The sequence below is a fragment of the Cyclopterus lumpus genome, chromosome 1, assembly GCF_009769545.1.
Source record: "Cyclopterus lumpus isolate fCycLum1 chromosome 1, fCycLum1.pri, whole genome shotgun sequence".
Taxonomy (NCBI): Eukaryota; Metazoa; Chordata; class Actinopteri; order Perciformes; family Cyclopteridae; genus Cyclopterus; species Cyclopterus lumpus.
The window spans coordinates 10221876-10238003 of NC_046966.1; the positions used below are offsets into that span (position 1 = coordinate 10221876).

At 40.2% G+C, this 16128-nt stretch overlaps 1 protein-coding gene across 1 annotated transcript; it reads right to left on the bottom strand.

The window, feature by feature from the left end:
• Positions 1 to 10943: 10943 nt before the first annotated feature.
• On the bottom strand, positions 10944 to 14995 carry LOC117733630 (somatostatin-like receptor F_48D10.1). Its single transcript, XM_034537413.1, has 5 exons — positions 14417 to 14995; positions 13791 to 13931; positions 13382 to 13654; positions 12562 to 12696; positions 10944 to 11111 (listed from the first exon to the last, which is right to left on the bottom strand). Exons 1-5 carry the CDS (start codon positions 14993 to 14995, stop codon positions 10944 to 10946), a joined length of 1296 nt encoding a protein of 431 aa, XP_034393304.1.
• Between the last annotated feature and the right edge of the window lie 1133 nt (positions 14996 to 16128).

Here is a 16128-nt window from a genome sequence, read left to right on the forward strand (position 1 = left end):
ATATTGTTTTATTTGTTATCTGTATTTTGTATTAGTTTACTAGATTCTTGTAAATGTTATGTCTTGATTGATTAAAACCTTTATTTACACAGTATAGGCAAAAGGCCAATGATATCAACTAGCAATGTTATCTTCAACTTTATTAATGTTTCAATGTTTGAGGCAAACTGTGAGAAACCTGTAGGTGTGCCAGGGATCAAATAAAGGTTATTCAGGTTCAAAGTCAATAAACGCTGTTTTTCTCTAAAGCATCCTTACTGTAATCCGGATTTATAAAAGCAAACTACACTGAGCTTGTGAGGGATATCCTGAATATGTTGCATCCAGTAAATGTCAGGAACATCTTTTGTTCTGATACTTCTGCTAATTGGCAAAGCATTCAGAAATATGTGTGTACATTTGGAAGGATGACATGAAAAAAGCTTGAAAGGACGGCGTTTTTGCAAAATGTTCCTATTGTGAACTATAGTAATGCAATAGTCTGTTTATTCCCCAGTTTGTCTGCCCCAAGCACAATAGTTCCTACTTTAGAGATATTTAAAAATGGGTCACCAATATATACTATATAAATTAAAAAGGCTAAATAGTGTCCTCAAACAGCAGGGCACTATAGTTTTAAGCAAAATGTGCTCAAACAGGAGCAACACGTGTGTAGGGGACTACTACTTCAAATTAACACATTGTGGTGGACATTTCTGTTAAATAAAGTTTAGAGTTTAAATTTGGAGCTCTTGAGTATTTGCAGCAGCAGCACAGTGTTAGTTAGATCAAATAAAGATAAGCCTCAGTGCCGACAAAATCCTATCGTGTATCCAACAGTAATTCACATCACATGGAAAGGTGTAACAGTGAAAGAGCACCAGCAGAGGGCGCAGCAGAGCGACTTTAAGATGAAGTGCGACTGTTTGCAGGAAGAGGATCTGATCGACAGCTGATCAAGTGAGTGTCAAAGCCTCGTTACTGAAGTTAAGCTGCCTCACTCGAAAAGATGCCGCTATCCTCATCAGTCATGGTTTGTGCACGTGTCATGACATTCATCACTTGTATTTGCTTTTAATCGCTTTTATTGTGTTTATCTCATCTTTTGAAGGCTTTATGACAACAGGGCTGCACTCACTCAGGATTACATGTAATGTGACATACTGGCCGTGTGGAATAAGCACTCAACCAGGAACATCGAGAGAAATACATTTAGCAGGAAAGTGGCTGACTTTATTCTGATTTCAACATGGTTACAGCTTGTCTATGATTAAAAATATACTGAACATACAATAAATGAAGATCTACTAGAATACGGAAGTGTGTGAACAGAGCTGTGCAACATTACAACATTGTAAGATATAAAAACAAACAAGTCAGGTTTAACTTAATGACAAAACACTTTTGATGTTGCTCCTAAAGATATATGCAGTAGGATATAAGTAAACACATCTTACGATAAGAGTGAAGAATTGTACACATTGCAGTTTTAAAAAACTGTTTAACCACCGCAACATATTTTTTAAGAAATGTAGCCCATTTACAGTAAGTGTTTGTGTTCTCTACAGTATGCATGTACAGTGTGTCTATTTACAGATAAATGCTAATAATCAGTGCAGGAAAACACATATGATTGACAGTCTTCATGGTGGTTTTAATCCATTGGATGCAGAAAAAGGGACCTCTGTATTCCGTGTCACTTTAGATAAACTATAACTTTTAATTTGTTTTCTCATTCTACTCAGAAATTATTTTACAATCTCAAAGGGCGTAATAAATTGATGACATAAATATGTGATCACTTTGTGATTCCATGAAGCTTTGTTATTTCCAGCCCGTTCTTATTCTTCGTCTCATACGTCACAGCCCTCGACGTATGAGACTGAGGCACAAGGCCTCTAGCGTCTGTATGTGACACACAAGTAACCACAATGTAAACCCACCCACAAACCATTTACATAGTTTTTAATTATGTAGTTATTTTAAGGTCAACCAGGATGTTTTTCTTAAACCTAATTAAGTAGTTTAAGCAAGTGTCAAACGTTAACCATGAGGTGACGAGTTGGAATGAGAACACGTTGCTATTTCATCACGTGATTACAACACAACTAAAACCTTGTTATATCAAAATGTCGACCGTGGAACAAATAAAATATTGGATTAGATTAGATTAGAAAATGTTATTAATCCCCAGTGGGGAAACTCATTTGCCACCAACAATTCATACAAACAACAATAGACACAGTCCACAGAGCACAACAGACAAGAAACACACCACAAGGAACAAACAAAACCAGAAGATGCCTCTTAAAACATGACCATCAGAAAGATGCTAAATCTAAATCTAAATCTAAAAAAAACCTAAAGCTGTTCGTTAAAAAAATCAAACTGCTGCTGGAACAACCTGGATTGCTGGATTCGACCTCAGTTGGGATTTGGGAGTTCATCCTAATATTTGGCTGCGCGGTTTTACGCCTTTAACCCCCTTTCAACATTCCCACCGTCTGTCAATGTGTCATCTGTCCCTTGCATTATAAAACGTACGATGAAACACACAGAACAGGCAATATGTTCATATTCGCGGATACATCCAGACAGGGTGCTGCTGCAGAAAGAAATGTGTGAAAGACATCAAGACTGAGATAATAACAGACCGAAGGTTTCGGCTCATCGGTCGTGGGCTGAAGCGTTAGAGGTGACACTGGATTATCTTGACACAACTTGTATTTTGAGGTGACACTTTGACCTCGAAACGACAACTACTGTGTGTGTTTTTAATCAATGTGTCCAAGGATGTGTCTCCTGTTATATCTAAAGGACCGGGCCAGACTTTTATAATCCTTCTTACCTGTGAGTGAACACTGGTAAAACTGCACGCTTTCAAAAGCCCAATGCTCTCTTTGTCTTACTCCGCCAATTGCATGTCTTCCCACACCTGTGGTTCTTATCTCTGCGGTCACAGCAGCTGCATGCCACTTCTCAAGTGTGTCAGGAGCATCAAGAAAGCTTTGTTCTTCAGCGCGACAACCTCCCTCTCTGTTGGCGTCCCCCTGGGATAATGGAGACGATGGTTACAAGAAGTGCCGAGCACGTTATGCACACCTGCTGTCTGCAGAGACCATGCTGTTTAACCCAGAGTTCAGGTTATTTTTGTCTTTGTTTAGTACATTTTTAACTATCCTCACACAAGGTATATATATATATTCTTTTTTTTAACACAAACTGTCTTATCGTTGTGTCAAATTGACAAAGTATAAAGCTTGAAGGAATACAAGACACAGACAATACGTCTATAAAAATGTTCAGATCTTTAGTGATTTACATGCAGAGGGATATTTCCAACTAATGTTTTTGTCTTTTTCATAGAAAGTCAATGTCTGCCTTGGTTCTTGTTGGCTATGTTCTTCGTATGTATGTGCTTTCATAAGTCTGGTTATTGTTGTTTTTCTTTGTTGTATAGATATGTGCGCATTTGGCAGCATAACAGCAGGTTGACATCCAATCAATGAGCTGAAATGGGGCTGCAGGTATAGTCCCTCTTTTCAGTGATGGGACATGTTCCCCCATCCCAGTGGAAATTAGGCCCTGGCCTCCTTCAGGCAACGGGATGAAATGTTAACCACAACCTTCTGCTTTCATTGCTGCAATGGAGACAGACTGTATAGCTTTAATCTTAAAGCTTACTTTTATGACCGTAGTTAGGGAGACAATAAAGTGACATCAGTACTAATTCATTGTAATTTATTTTTGTTTCTTAATTTCCATTTCCGAGAGTCCAAGCTTTCATCCACTCAAGCTGATGGAAGATTGTTATGGTGACGTTTTGCTGTATTGGCCGTGACTGACATTCAAATAAAAAATGTCAAACATCTTTCCTTTGTCTTCATTCTGGCCATCCCAAGTCAAACACATGCTCATTTGTATTACGGTTTGAACATAACAACTCAATGGTTGACTTGTCTGTATGTTTCACATGACAATTCCATTTACGGGTTATTTAGAAAAGTCCATTCCCAAAATGGAAAGAATCTAATTAAAGCTGACAGTGCCTTAACTTCAAAGTAAATATTGTAATATTAATAACCATTTTATACTCTTTTAGACAAGAGTGTTTTAAGTACTTTTGGGTTGGAGCTTGTTGAACTATTTTTAAATGTTATTATGGGGCTCATCATAATATTGAATGTTCCAAGGTCACTCTGGAAAAAGAGATCTTCATCTCAATGAGAATGATTGATTAAATAAAGATCAAATAAAAATAACATTTATTCTGCTGTAATATTATTTCCATGCACGTTTCAGATTTCACATGTTCTACAGATATCATCTTAATCGAACGCTATTACATGCGTGCATGTAAAATGTACGCATCCGAAGCAGCCTGCAATTCGCCTGCATGGTCTATGGTGTTGTGTAATATGGTGAAAAAGGTCCCTCATGGTGATGAACCCCCAGAGAAGCTCCTGGATCTGCAGGTCCCCAAACAAAAAAGCACTAAAAACAAACATGTACTCTCCCTGCTTAGCACCAAATGGCAGAAACAACTGTGTGTTTCTGCCAAAGTGGAGCGTTTAGCAGTTCAAATAGTGGGAAACGTCGGCAGACGTGTAGGTCTGAGTGGGGAAAGAGAGGGAAGAAAGTGGCAAATGCACTTCTGTTATTTGATGTATTTTGACACTATTCACTAAAGGAATGGGAAACGTCGAGGACGGTAATGGGTGTGATGTAATTAATGGCACCTACATTACACCCTTGTTTTTTGCAGAAAAGGAAAGAGGAAGAAAAGAGCAACAGCTTGATGCTGAGTGCAATCAAGAAGGCTGAGAAGAGAAAGGAGAAAGGACGAGCAGAAAGTGTTAAGGCGAGAGAGAGAAGCTGGTGCTGTGGAGCTGCAGTAAATGCAGACCCCCGACAGCGTGGCCTTTCATATTTCAACACCCCTGCTCCTCATTTCCTTCTCCGGTGGACCTCGCTGTCCAGTCCAAATGTCTCATAATCTCACCAGGGGGTCTTCCACATGATTCTGCCTGAACACACACAAACACACACACACATACACACACACAGGATTTCTGCAGAGGCTTCAGGTCGACTCTTTTGCTCCACCAGACAGTAAATTATTATATAAAAGTGTGAATACCTTAATGGCTATTGTGGTTACTATGATCAGAGCAGACCAGGAATCACTGTCTCCCTCCTCTCTTTACCTCTTTGCATTTCTCACTTTCCTCTGGCTCTCCTTGGAGCTCCTCTATTGCTCTTCAATCCCACGAGATGGTTCTACAGCAGTAAAGGGTTTCTATTTTCTCTTTACTGTGCCGTTTACTCCCCCTGGGATTTTATTTTCATTATATTACCTGATTTAATTTTTTTTAAAAGAGTGATTGAAGTGGGATTAAGAAAGCTGACAGCCAGCAAGGACAGTTTGCACACTTTATTGGAAGACGTATTTATACCATCAATACTTAACTCATCTTTTGTGTTGAGGTCAAATAAAAGCTAAAAGCTAATATGCTGCGCTAGCTGCCTCTATTTCTGCAGCACTGTCCAGGTGGGCTGCTCTCGGTTAGCGCCACCCATTTGCAAAACTCCCCACAGAGTACAACTCAACTCGTATATATATATATATATATATATATATATATATATATATATATATATATGTTTTGCATATTTACCTCGTCCCAGTGAGCAAATACGCTGATCATAGCAATTTTATTGGTATGACATGCTTTTGCCACAAAATGTAACCGTATTTAAACATTGATCTGACAAAGCCTGAACAAAAATGTAACAAATTTAAGGACCTTGTAGAAATCAATGCTGCATCTTACTTCTTTGTTGTTTCGACATTTTACTGATTGATCCGGGTGCTGCCTCACTGATTGTTGTTTTCCTATGACCACGAGAACCAATAAATACCTTTAAAAGCACTGATCTTGGGGGAATTATACATCCCATCAGTGCAGCTTAGCAGTTTCAAAATAACAATGGTTGGCTGAACAGGTGCTCAGAAAGAAAGTTATTGACCTGTTAATTGACTCAATTAGCAGGAATGTTTACTGTCATGAAGCGCGTATCCTTTCTGAAGCTGCACTCTGAGTTCCCTCGTGTCCCTCGCTACACACAGTGTGTATTCTGTGTGCAGAACCGTCATGATTATCTTTCAGTGGCAGGAGAACTGCCCGGCATGAAGTGAAAGGTGGATAGTGTAGGAAATGGATGTCTGTGTGTGTGTGTGCGTTTGCGTGTGTGTGTGTGTGTGTTTGCACAATGTTCACATCCTGTAGTGCTCTAATTAATTGCTTATCAAACAGCTGAGGACAAATGGTCGCTGCATCAGCCCTCAGTCTGTTGTTTTGCAGCATGTCATACTCCACAACTTGTTTTCCATTTCTTTTGCTCTCACACGTTTATTTTCTTCTCTTTCACTCCAATCGTGCCAGTATGTCATCACGCAGCCTCATCATGCACAGTAGCAGATATAAAAGTATCAGTGTCATTGTGTAAAAAGGATATATTGAGTTTCTGCCCATACTTGCATGCATGTGTGGGTGTTAAATCTTGTTTGCAGGTACAAAAGCAAAGGCAACAGGGCAGTGCTTTTGCTTTGAAAAACAGGTTTGTATTGTTGTTTTCATTTTTTACTTGTTTTTTTTCAAGCCAAAACACAGTAGTGTGAGTGTGTGTGTGTGTGTGTGTGTGTGTTACCCAACTGACACTCAGATATGAACTGAAGAATGTGTGTCTATTTAAGTGTGTGTGTTCAACCATGTTCCCTGCAGATGATGTGACTGCTGCAAGTGTGTGTGTGTGCATGCAATTTGCAGCTTTATAAATTGTTAAGGACTGCGTAACATACAATATAATTTATACAATATAATATTAGTATATAATATAAGATGATACAAGAAACAGAACTGACACTGGTGAGTTGAGGTTTCGCATTAGAAATGGTGGATGGAAGTACAGAGTTATGGGAATACATTGTGATGATTGTTCTTACGTTATTAATAGAGGCCCAGAGGGATCCTCCGTACATGAGAATTGTTCTTTGTTTGACGCCATATGTGCACACAATGCTGTGTGTTCAAAAAGTATCTGTGGACTTGGTCATTCCTTCTTTGTCCCTAGTTGCTTTTTAAATACTATAAAACTGAAAGCACTTGATTTAGCAGTAATACATATCATCCTTGATTTCTGCATTTTGAAAGATGATTTAACTATTTACAGGCAATTGGTCAAATAATATAATGAGACGGTCATTTTAATTGCTGTTCTGGAGCATTCAATCACATCACACATTCCTCATAAGCAGATGGAGTTTGGACGTTCAAATTTCAATTTTTTTTCTTAGCACTAGGACATTTATTTCAAGTTGGCTTCAGAGTGGAGATTTATTTGATTTAAGAAAGGATAATCCACAATAATTAAAACAAGCTCTTGATTTCATCACGTTGTGTCAGATTTTGTCATACAGGCTTATTTCCATATGCGGTCCTTGGAAGGTTGATGGCATTAAAGCAAATATGCAAGTCCACATATAGAGACAAAAGAAAATATGCACAGTCGAATTCAACCTCGACAACAACTAACAAAATCACAAAAGTGTTCTGAAAAATGGGAAATGTTTTATGGAATGTGTTCACGTTTTTATCAAACTGATATCAGCTGTCTATTGAACTACTATTACTTAATTTAAAGAGTGTACTCTCAAATTGAGACTAAAGTCATTTTGAAGGTCCATTTGAAGGTCCGTTATAATGAAATGTTGATGGTCTTTTAAAGTAAAGCCTACTGGTGGTAGTGTCAGATACTAAGATCCTTTGCTTTGGGCTTTTGAGCTTGAAAGTAAAATGATTTTATTCATGCCTCTCTCTATGTTCCTCTCCTTCTCCCTTGCACGTCAGCAGCCTTTGACCGTGTAGACAGATATGATTAGTGACAGTCAAACCCCAGATGATTAACGTCAAGTATTCAGAAAGAAAGCATTCTGCAGGGAGCATACAAGCTTTGATGGCAACTTGACTGGCAATATGTCAATCAGAATCTTACAGAGAAGAAATTAACGCATTGAACTGAAGGTCAAGTGCAAAAATGGAACTGGGATACAGCAATTAAGACAACGTGATTTATTTGAGGGTAAAGTTAGAAGTATGATTTATCAGGACTGAATTATATAAATCATTTCATGGATTGATGTATTATTTATTACATAAAGCTATTGAAAATGTGTACATTTGGCCCTGTTTCCATGTGGTGAGGCTGCATAAGTAATGAATGAGAGTCAACCTGACATCCAGTCTGTGGTCATTACAAAGACGAGCCGTCTCCAAAGACCTTTCTGGGAGAGAAGAAACATTCGGAGTCAGATGATGACACAGAATGAGGATGTTCTGCCTTCTCTTCCTCACTGCTTAATTATTGATTAGTTTAGAAGATGGTGCAACAAATACCGATCGGCAAAGCACTAAAACTCAAGCATGGAGATTCTCTCTTTACCTTGGAATTATATACATTTCATAACATATTTTTTAGCAGCACAGTAGTGTTATTAGAGCAGTGTTATTGTTTTATTTCTGAGATTCAGTAGTTTGACCTAATTGTGCGTATTCTCATCCTGCCGTTAATTAGTAGTTGGCTTTTAGATTAGATTAGATAAGATATGCTTTATTCATCCCCACGGGGAAATTTATTTGAAGCAGCAGCAAACATGTTTACAATATATACAATACAATAAAATATGTATATATAAGTTTAGACTGTGATTGGACCTGTTTGTTCGCAGCATGAGGCCGGATCTTACACGGAGCTCCTTTAACACACACAAATCAACTCATCAGGGCTCTGTGGGATGATCAGACTGGACCAATAAAATCAATAAAAGCAAACCCACCATGAGTCATTGCATTTTAAATCAAATCATCAAAGTCATGACTGGTGCTTGGGAGTTCATGACGTCACCTTTTCCTGACTAAGCCCCGTCCACTTTAAACAAGTGAGAGGGACAGAGAACAAAAATGTATGTATGTGTGATTCAACCCTTCAATAGGTTTACACACATATTTACACGTGACTTAACCCCTGTCACGCCGACTCGCTGCTATGCATAAGTTTGACTCGTCTCTATGCATAGAAATCATCTAAAACAGCGAGATATGACAGGAGAGTTGACATGCAAAGTAAAATCATAAGCTTATATATCAGTGTAGGTATACCGTATATATACGGACATGCCAGGTTCAGGAGTTCAGAAATGTCAGTTTTTTTATCACACCATTTTATTCCAAAGAAACCCAACAAACATAGAGCAGCATCTGAACAACTATGTGTTATTTAGTAAAATGCACAGTATGTTCTGCATTGGAAATCCTTTATTCTGAACAGCTTTGACGTCTGTCTTTCTCTTGCAGGGACAGCTTCCATCAGTTTCTCTGTTATCGCCCTTATTATATTCACCTGATCAGCATCTTTTCACCGCATACATTTTCTTTTTCATTACACAGAGGACATGTGGCTGAAAAACATCCATCATTGAGATTTGCTATACTCATCCTCACTCCTACGTGAAATAACACAAAACCATTCCAATAACGTTAACACTATTTTATTTGAGTCAGCTTTTACTTAATAACACAGGGACATTGGTTGTGTGGTGATATGATATGAAGACCAGAAAATAGGAACTGTTTACATAAGCGTTAATAAAGCAATACTTTAGGTGTCCTGCCGTACAATAATACTAGGTGAGTGTGGCAAAAAGAGAAGCACACAGCAACAATAGCAAAGACGTGGGTGTGGTTGACCCCACCTGGCACTGATCACATTCAGCAATAACATCGCACTAACACAACAACAACACCTGACCTTTCACAACAAAAGCTTCAGGGTGGACACCTTTGCACTGTAAACATTTCAAAGGCGGACGTGCCAGTTGAGTCTCATCAGAAATAACCCCCCTATATGTATTCAATTATACCGTAAACTAGGCGCCTCAAACAAACACACACGTTATTGACACGAGGTCGCACAAAGACACAAATCAAGAGGCATATATACAAAGAGGTCAGAAGTTCTGTGTTCAAAGCTGGCTAAACGTTGACATGAAGATACTGAGCAGGGACAGAGTCACATTTCCTGTGACTGAGAAGCTGGTAAAACAGCAATCAAGTCATTATCTGGAATACCAAAAGGACGAAGGCAGACTGTACAGATGTCTACTTCATTCATCACAATTTACACATTTAAGTTAAGTGAAAAGAACAGAAGAAAATGCCTTTTTACTATAATACAGAAAGCAACTAGTGCTTTATGCTGTTGTAGTAGGTGAGATGTTGATTTGAAAATACCAATCATCTTTTAAGACTAAATCACAACTTGTGGTTGAAAGGGGAAACCCTGTAATGTCTGCTTTACCCAAATTAACTTCTGATATGACATTCTCTCCACTGGCTTGTCCTCAATTTCATTTGTTGGTACTGAAAAGTAAATTCCTTCTTACATGTTGTGTAACAGATGAACAACAAATGAGAGAAGTAAGGTGTGAATGTGATAACCGTGATAACGGCTGAGAAGGCACTTCTGTCAGATGGCTGGATGGAAAGAAAAAGTGACTTGTTGAACAGCTGGGTGACTCATACAGGTAGAGAGACACATTGAGATGTGAGCACATTATTTGTGAGGTTGTTTCACCGAAATGGATCATAAATGTCGCAATGCATTTTGAATGTGGGTTCAGAAAATAGTCCTGGAACTGGATATTTACATTGCAACTGTAGAAAATAATCAGTGTTTGCTATTTTGATGAGCTGATCCAATCCCTCTGCTTTCAGTAGTCTCATCTCACGTTTTCTCCTCAGCTTGTCTTTTCTACTCATAAAACACCTGATGTTGTTTGTTAGTTACTTTTCCTGAGCTATGGATGCAGGGGAGGAGAAAGTGGCCAGGGCAGTGAGGGTGGGAGGTCAAGCCAGTGTGTCCACTGAGGTTAACGTGGTGGCTGCTGTGGAGGCCACTGGAGGAGGGGCGGGTCCGATTCCTGGGCAAGTGGAGGGAGGTTGACATGTCGGGGTGGAGCGGTGCAGGTCTGCTGCTGTGTGGGAGATAGGCAAGCCTGGAGGATGAGGAGAGATCTTCAGAAAGAGGAAGAAGAGGGCCAGAGTCAAAGAGGAAAGGGAATAAAGGAAGATTAAGGATTAAGGATTATACATATTTAGCTGGTTAGCTGAATGAGTCTACATTATGGTTAAAGCTGAGGTTTCCAACCTCCGGACTGTGAAACAGTACCAGGCCTTTGAATATTTGATACCAGGCTATTATAAGCTATTATAAGCTATTACTTTTAATTGTGCCCGCTGTCGTTGCCATTTTACCTCATTACTGCCTGACGTTTAATTTGTGTGTGTGCGAGGTAAGTGTTGCGGAGAGGTCCCTATATTTCTTAATTAAAAAAACGACCACTAAAAGAAATACGGAGAAAATAAAGTTCAAGTTAGAATCATTATGACTTTGATGAAATAAAACCCCATTCATGATAATGTATATAAGAATAATATTAGCGTCAGTTGTTAGTGGCCCAGCCCGCCATTCGCTACGCTGGATTTAAATTGCCTTTACACACATGAGGGCTTTGCAGGAAACTATGCAGCATGTCATCCAACATAAGCCTCACTGCGTTCCTGTTTTTCCTTTGAATCCTCCCTCATTCTCTTTTTGTGCTCTTTGTTCTCTCATTTTCTAACTTATCAAGAATGATGTATTGGTTGGGAGAATAAACAGAGACAAAGCATACATGGTTGTGAACAGGAATGTGAACCATCTTACTCTTTGGGGGCCGGCCGGTCTGTAACGTTTATGTAAATATAGAAAAGGGGCTGTGGTGCAATGTATATATGTGCGTGCGTTTGTCAGTATTAATTTGCATTTCTTTGCATTTGGTACTATGATGATGAAGAGATATGACATGAAGTTAAACTCTGAGAATAACTAGAGATTCATCCATCAATAATGAAGCACTTGGACTCACTAACATATACTCTCTATCATACACTGTGTGTTTATGGAGGAAGTTGCACTTTTGATCACCTTGAACCACTTGAAGGAGCTTTGGGAGAGTCTCACTCTGCCAGTCTAATGCACCTCACTACTCTTGTGTGAGTCATATAATTGGACACAGAGCCCCATGCTCTCGAGACTGAGCAGACCTTTCCTTTCGATCTCTTTCTGACACACAAATACATCTACTGTCATCTCATAATCGTTCACTACCACCTTCAGATTTGATCGATGCCTCCACAGCAGCCTTCATTTCATTTTACATCCTTCTTCAATTAGCTGCCCACACCTGCCTGTTGATTCCTTTAGTTGTTGGACTCTTAATTGATATAAATGACAACATGTGTGTGTGTGTGTGTGTATGTGTGTGTGTGTGTGTGTGTGTGTGTGTGTGTGTGTGTGTGTGTGTGTGTGTGTGCGTGTGTGTGTGTGTGTGTAATTGAAGGATGGGTTATTAGCCAAGCATCTTAACTGCTCTCTATTTTTTGTTTTTTTTTCCTTGTCTCACACACACACACGCGCATGTACCTGGCTCCTCTGGGGGTCGTGGTAGGCCTGGTTACGGGGGGAGGGAGCGACTGTGGTTTTCTCGGTGCGCGGAGCGCTTGGATCGCCGTCATCCACACCTTTGGCCTTGCACCTCACATTCCTCACACACAGAACCTGCAGGGCCACAGCAACAATTGGCTATAAAAACAACATCAGAAATCTCTTGTGATGATCATGTGTGTATATGGTCATTGACAAAACAACCTCTGACAGCCAGGCTCGAGAGCAGTTCTGAATGGTTTTACTGTCACTTTGGACACCCTGTTACATAACAAAGTATTCTGAATCCAGTTGTTCAAGGTTAGTTAAAGGCACTATTTTCTAATTGTTTTATCATCTTTCATATTGTTCGAATATGGCTCAAGTTTGTGGCTAACTGTGTTGTTAGTGAACAAGCTTCACATCAAGATGATCGAGCAAGTAAGACAAGCTACACAGATGCTTTTTGTTTTTTTGTACCTGCCCTTTAGGCCGGTCAGATTAAAGTAAATAAGTAAGCAGACCCTTAAAAACATATTTAATTTGGTTTAATACGTTGTGTTGCCCCCTGAACAAATACTGTACACATTTAAAGCAAAGTAAGTAAAGTCAATTACCCCAAACCAAACCTAACCTAAGTTTTTAGTTCATATTGACGTGCTACCAATCATTGTCAGATATATTGTTGATCAAATGATTATCCAGAACCTATGCAGAAATTAACAGTTTGATTTGTTAACCTTCATTTTTTGCAAGGATTAAACAAACAGAGATATAACATTTTAATTAACAAGCTCTAAAGGTACCCCTATAAACCTACTTTTCTGAAGCTCTGTCTGAAGTTGTCCGACAGGAAGCCGTAGAGCACCGGGTTGGCACAGGAGTTGGCGTATGACAGAATGACTGCGAAGAAGTAGATGCCGGCTGTGGCACTGGACTCTGGGATGATGACCACCAGATTGACCGTGTTGATGATGAAGAATGGCAGCCAGCAGAGCACAAACACCACCACGATCACCACCACCATCCTCGTCACCTTGCGCTCCGAACGCCGGCGCTTGGTGAAGCCCGCCCGCGCCCCCGATGACTTCATCTGCCCCATGATGATGATGATGATGATGATGATGAAGAGGATGAATATGTAGGAATGAGGGATGTCGAGTATGATGGAAATGGTCATTATATTGATACACATTTCAGTACTTATACACACACGTATATGCACACACCTTGATAACGATAAGTAGGTAGCAGAGACAAATGATGAGCAGCGGTCCAAAGAAGCCCACCGTGGCCGTGTAGAGGATGAAGGCTGTCGACCACACGTTCGTTGGCTCTGGCCAGTTCATGTTGCAGGAGTTAAATGTGTCCTAAAGGGAAATTAAATGCTCAGTCAGACGTTGAGTAGTGGAGCCTGCAGGATTTGTGTCAAACTACAAAGCTCTTAAATTATGCAGGACGGGATGTTTTAAGTAATACAAAATGTACATTATGTACTTTCCGAGGGTTTGAAAAAGCACATGTTGCCTTGTTTACTGCCTGTGCTTAGTTTCTGATTCTGATTCTGATTCTTAATACAATCGATTAACATTTAAAACATCTCATTATAAACTATTATTATTATTATTACATTGCTGGGTGGAAAGTAATACATTTGTACTTAATGATCTAAAACTATGTTTAAATAAATGTCCTATTAATGTCGAGAAGGAACTATGATGAGCTTACTTTGTTATGATCTTTTGACTGGACTGAGTAGAACAGGACTGATTATTTTTATTTATTTATCAGGGGCAGCTTTAAAGCTAATTTGCTCTTAAAGAGAAAGGGTGGCGACCAGCGCTGCAGTGTGTACCTGAACATCAGAAAAGATGACCACAGGCAGAACCACCACGAAGGACACGGCCCACACGGCTGCGCTCACCACCTTGGCCACGCGGGGGTGTCTCCACTTGGTGCTGCGGATCGGATGAACCACAGCCAGGTAACGATCGATGGACATGACGGTCAGGCAGAAAATAGACGTGAACTGGTTCATGGAGTCTGCCGTCATAACAACGCGGCAAAGGAAGGAGCCAAACGGCCAATAGGAGAGCACGTTCTGGGTGGTGATGAAGGGGAGCCCGATAATGTAGAGCTCATCGGCCACAGCCAGGTTCAGGATGTAGATGTTGGTGACCGTCTTCATTTTGGCATAGCGCAGCACCACATAGATGGCCAGAGTGTTGCCAGTCAGGCCCACCATGAAGACTGTGAGGGAGATGACTGCGGTCATCAGAGTGCTGCTGCCCTGAAAGGGGACGCTTTGGGTGGACAGGTTGGAGGAGACGTTGAAGAGGCGAGGGTATGATAGGAAGGGCGAGGGAGTGGCTGCAGAGGATGAGTTGAGGTCCGATGTGAGGGGAAACCCGTAGGTCTGGTCTAGGGGCTCCATTGTGGGTTTCAGAGGGGAAGATGGTGACACTATAGTCCAGATGCAGATTTGTCCCCCTGCTTTTTTTCACCGATTCAGAAGAGAACCTTTCCTTCTGCCATGCTGGTGTATTTGAAACAGAGTCAGGATGAGAATCACCAGCAACCACACTACAAGGTATCAGACGAAAACAAAATTGGTTTCACCTATTTTATGTACATCTAATTTAGAGTTTACATTTAAGTGTGTTCTGGTGCGCCCAAGCGAGAGTGTGTGCGCTCTGACCACAAATCTTTCAATGGAAACGGTGCGTAATAAGCCACAAAGATGTGTTGCCATGTATCCTATTTAACCTTTTTTTGACAAGGTGTCGTATCCGTAATTACGTACAGAAATCCGCTGCTGTTACTTTAATAATCGCTGTCTCCTCTCCAGTGTATTTACGTATTAAAGTCTCATTCTACTTGACCTGCAAACACACATGTTTCGCGACAAGCGGGAACTGTGCCACAGCTTTTACGCACGGCAGATCTTTTTTACTGTGTAATAATGCTTGCTTTATGAATATAGGTGATAGTACCGTTTATGTTGTTATGACAGCAATGGTAGTATCTCAACTTAGCTAAATTCTCTCAATAATTGTAATACACTCATTGCAAAGTTACATTTTGTTATCACACACAGGTTATCTGATGAGACGCGAAGACGAGGACATGCTTACTTTGGGAAGCAGCGACAAAGCCCAAGTCCTCGTGTGATCAAATTTAAAGTAGATCCCCCAGTTCAGTCTTCTGATTCTCCTATAATAATCCAATATCGATGAATAGCTGGTGTCCGAGCGCCCAATTGTTCGCTGTCCGTGGTGCTGAGCAGATTGTCTCAGCAGCTTCTCTTTCCACCTCTTCAACTTTTATACAGCACTCTGCTGTTTCTTCGATAGATAAGAGAGAGAGAGAGAGAGAGAGAAAGAGAGAGAGAGAGAGAGAGAGAGAGAGAGAAACAGAGAGAGAGAGAGAGTGAGAAACAGAGACAATTTTACTGCTATGCTCCTACGCTTCAAAATATCAAGAGGAACATCTCTGCTCCGTGGACAAAGTGGGTGCTGTGGGACATTTGTCTCTATTTGTTTTTTGCTGCAGCATCAGAGGTAAACA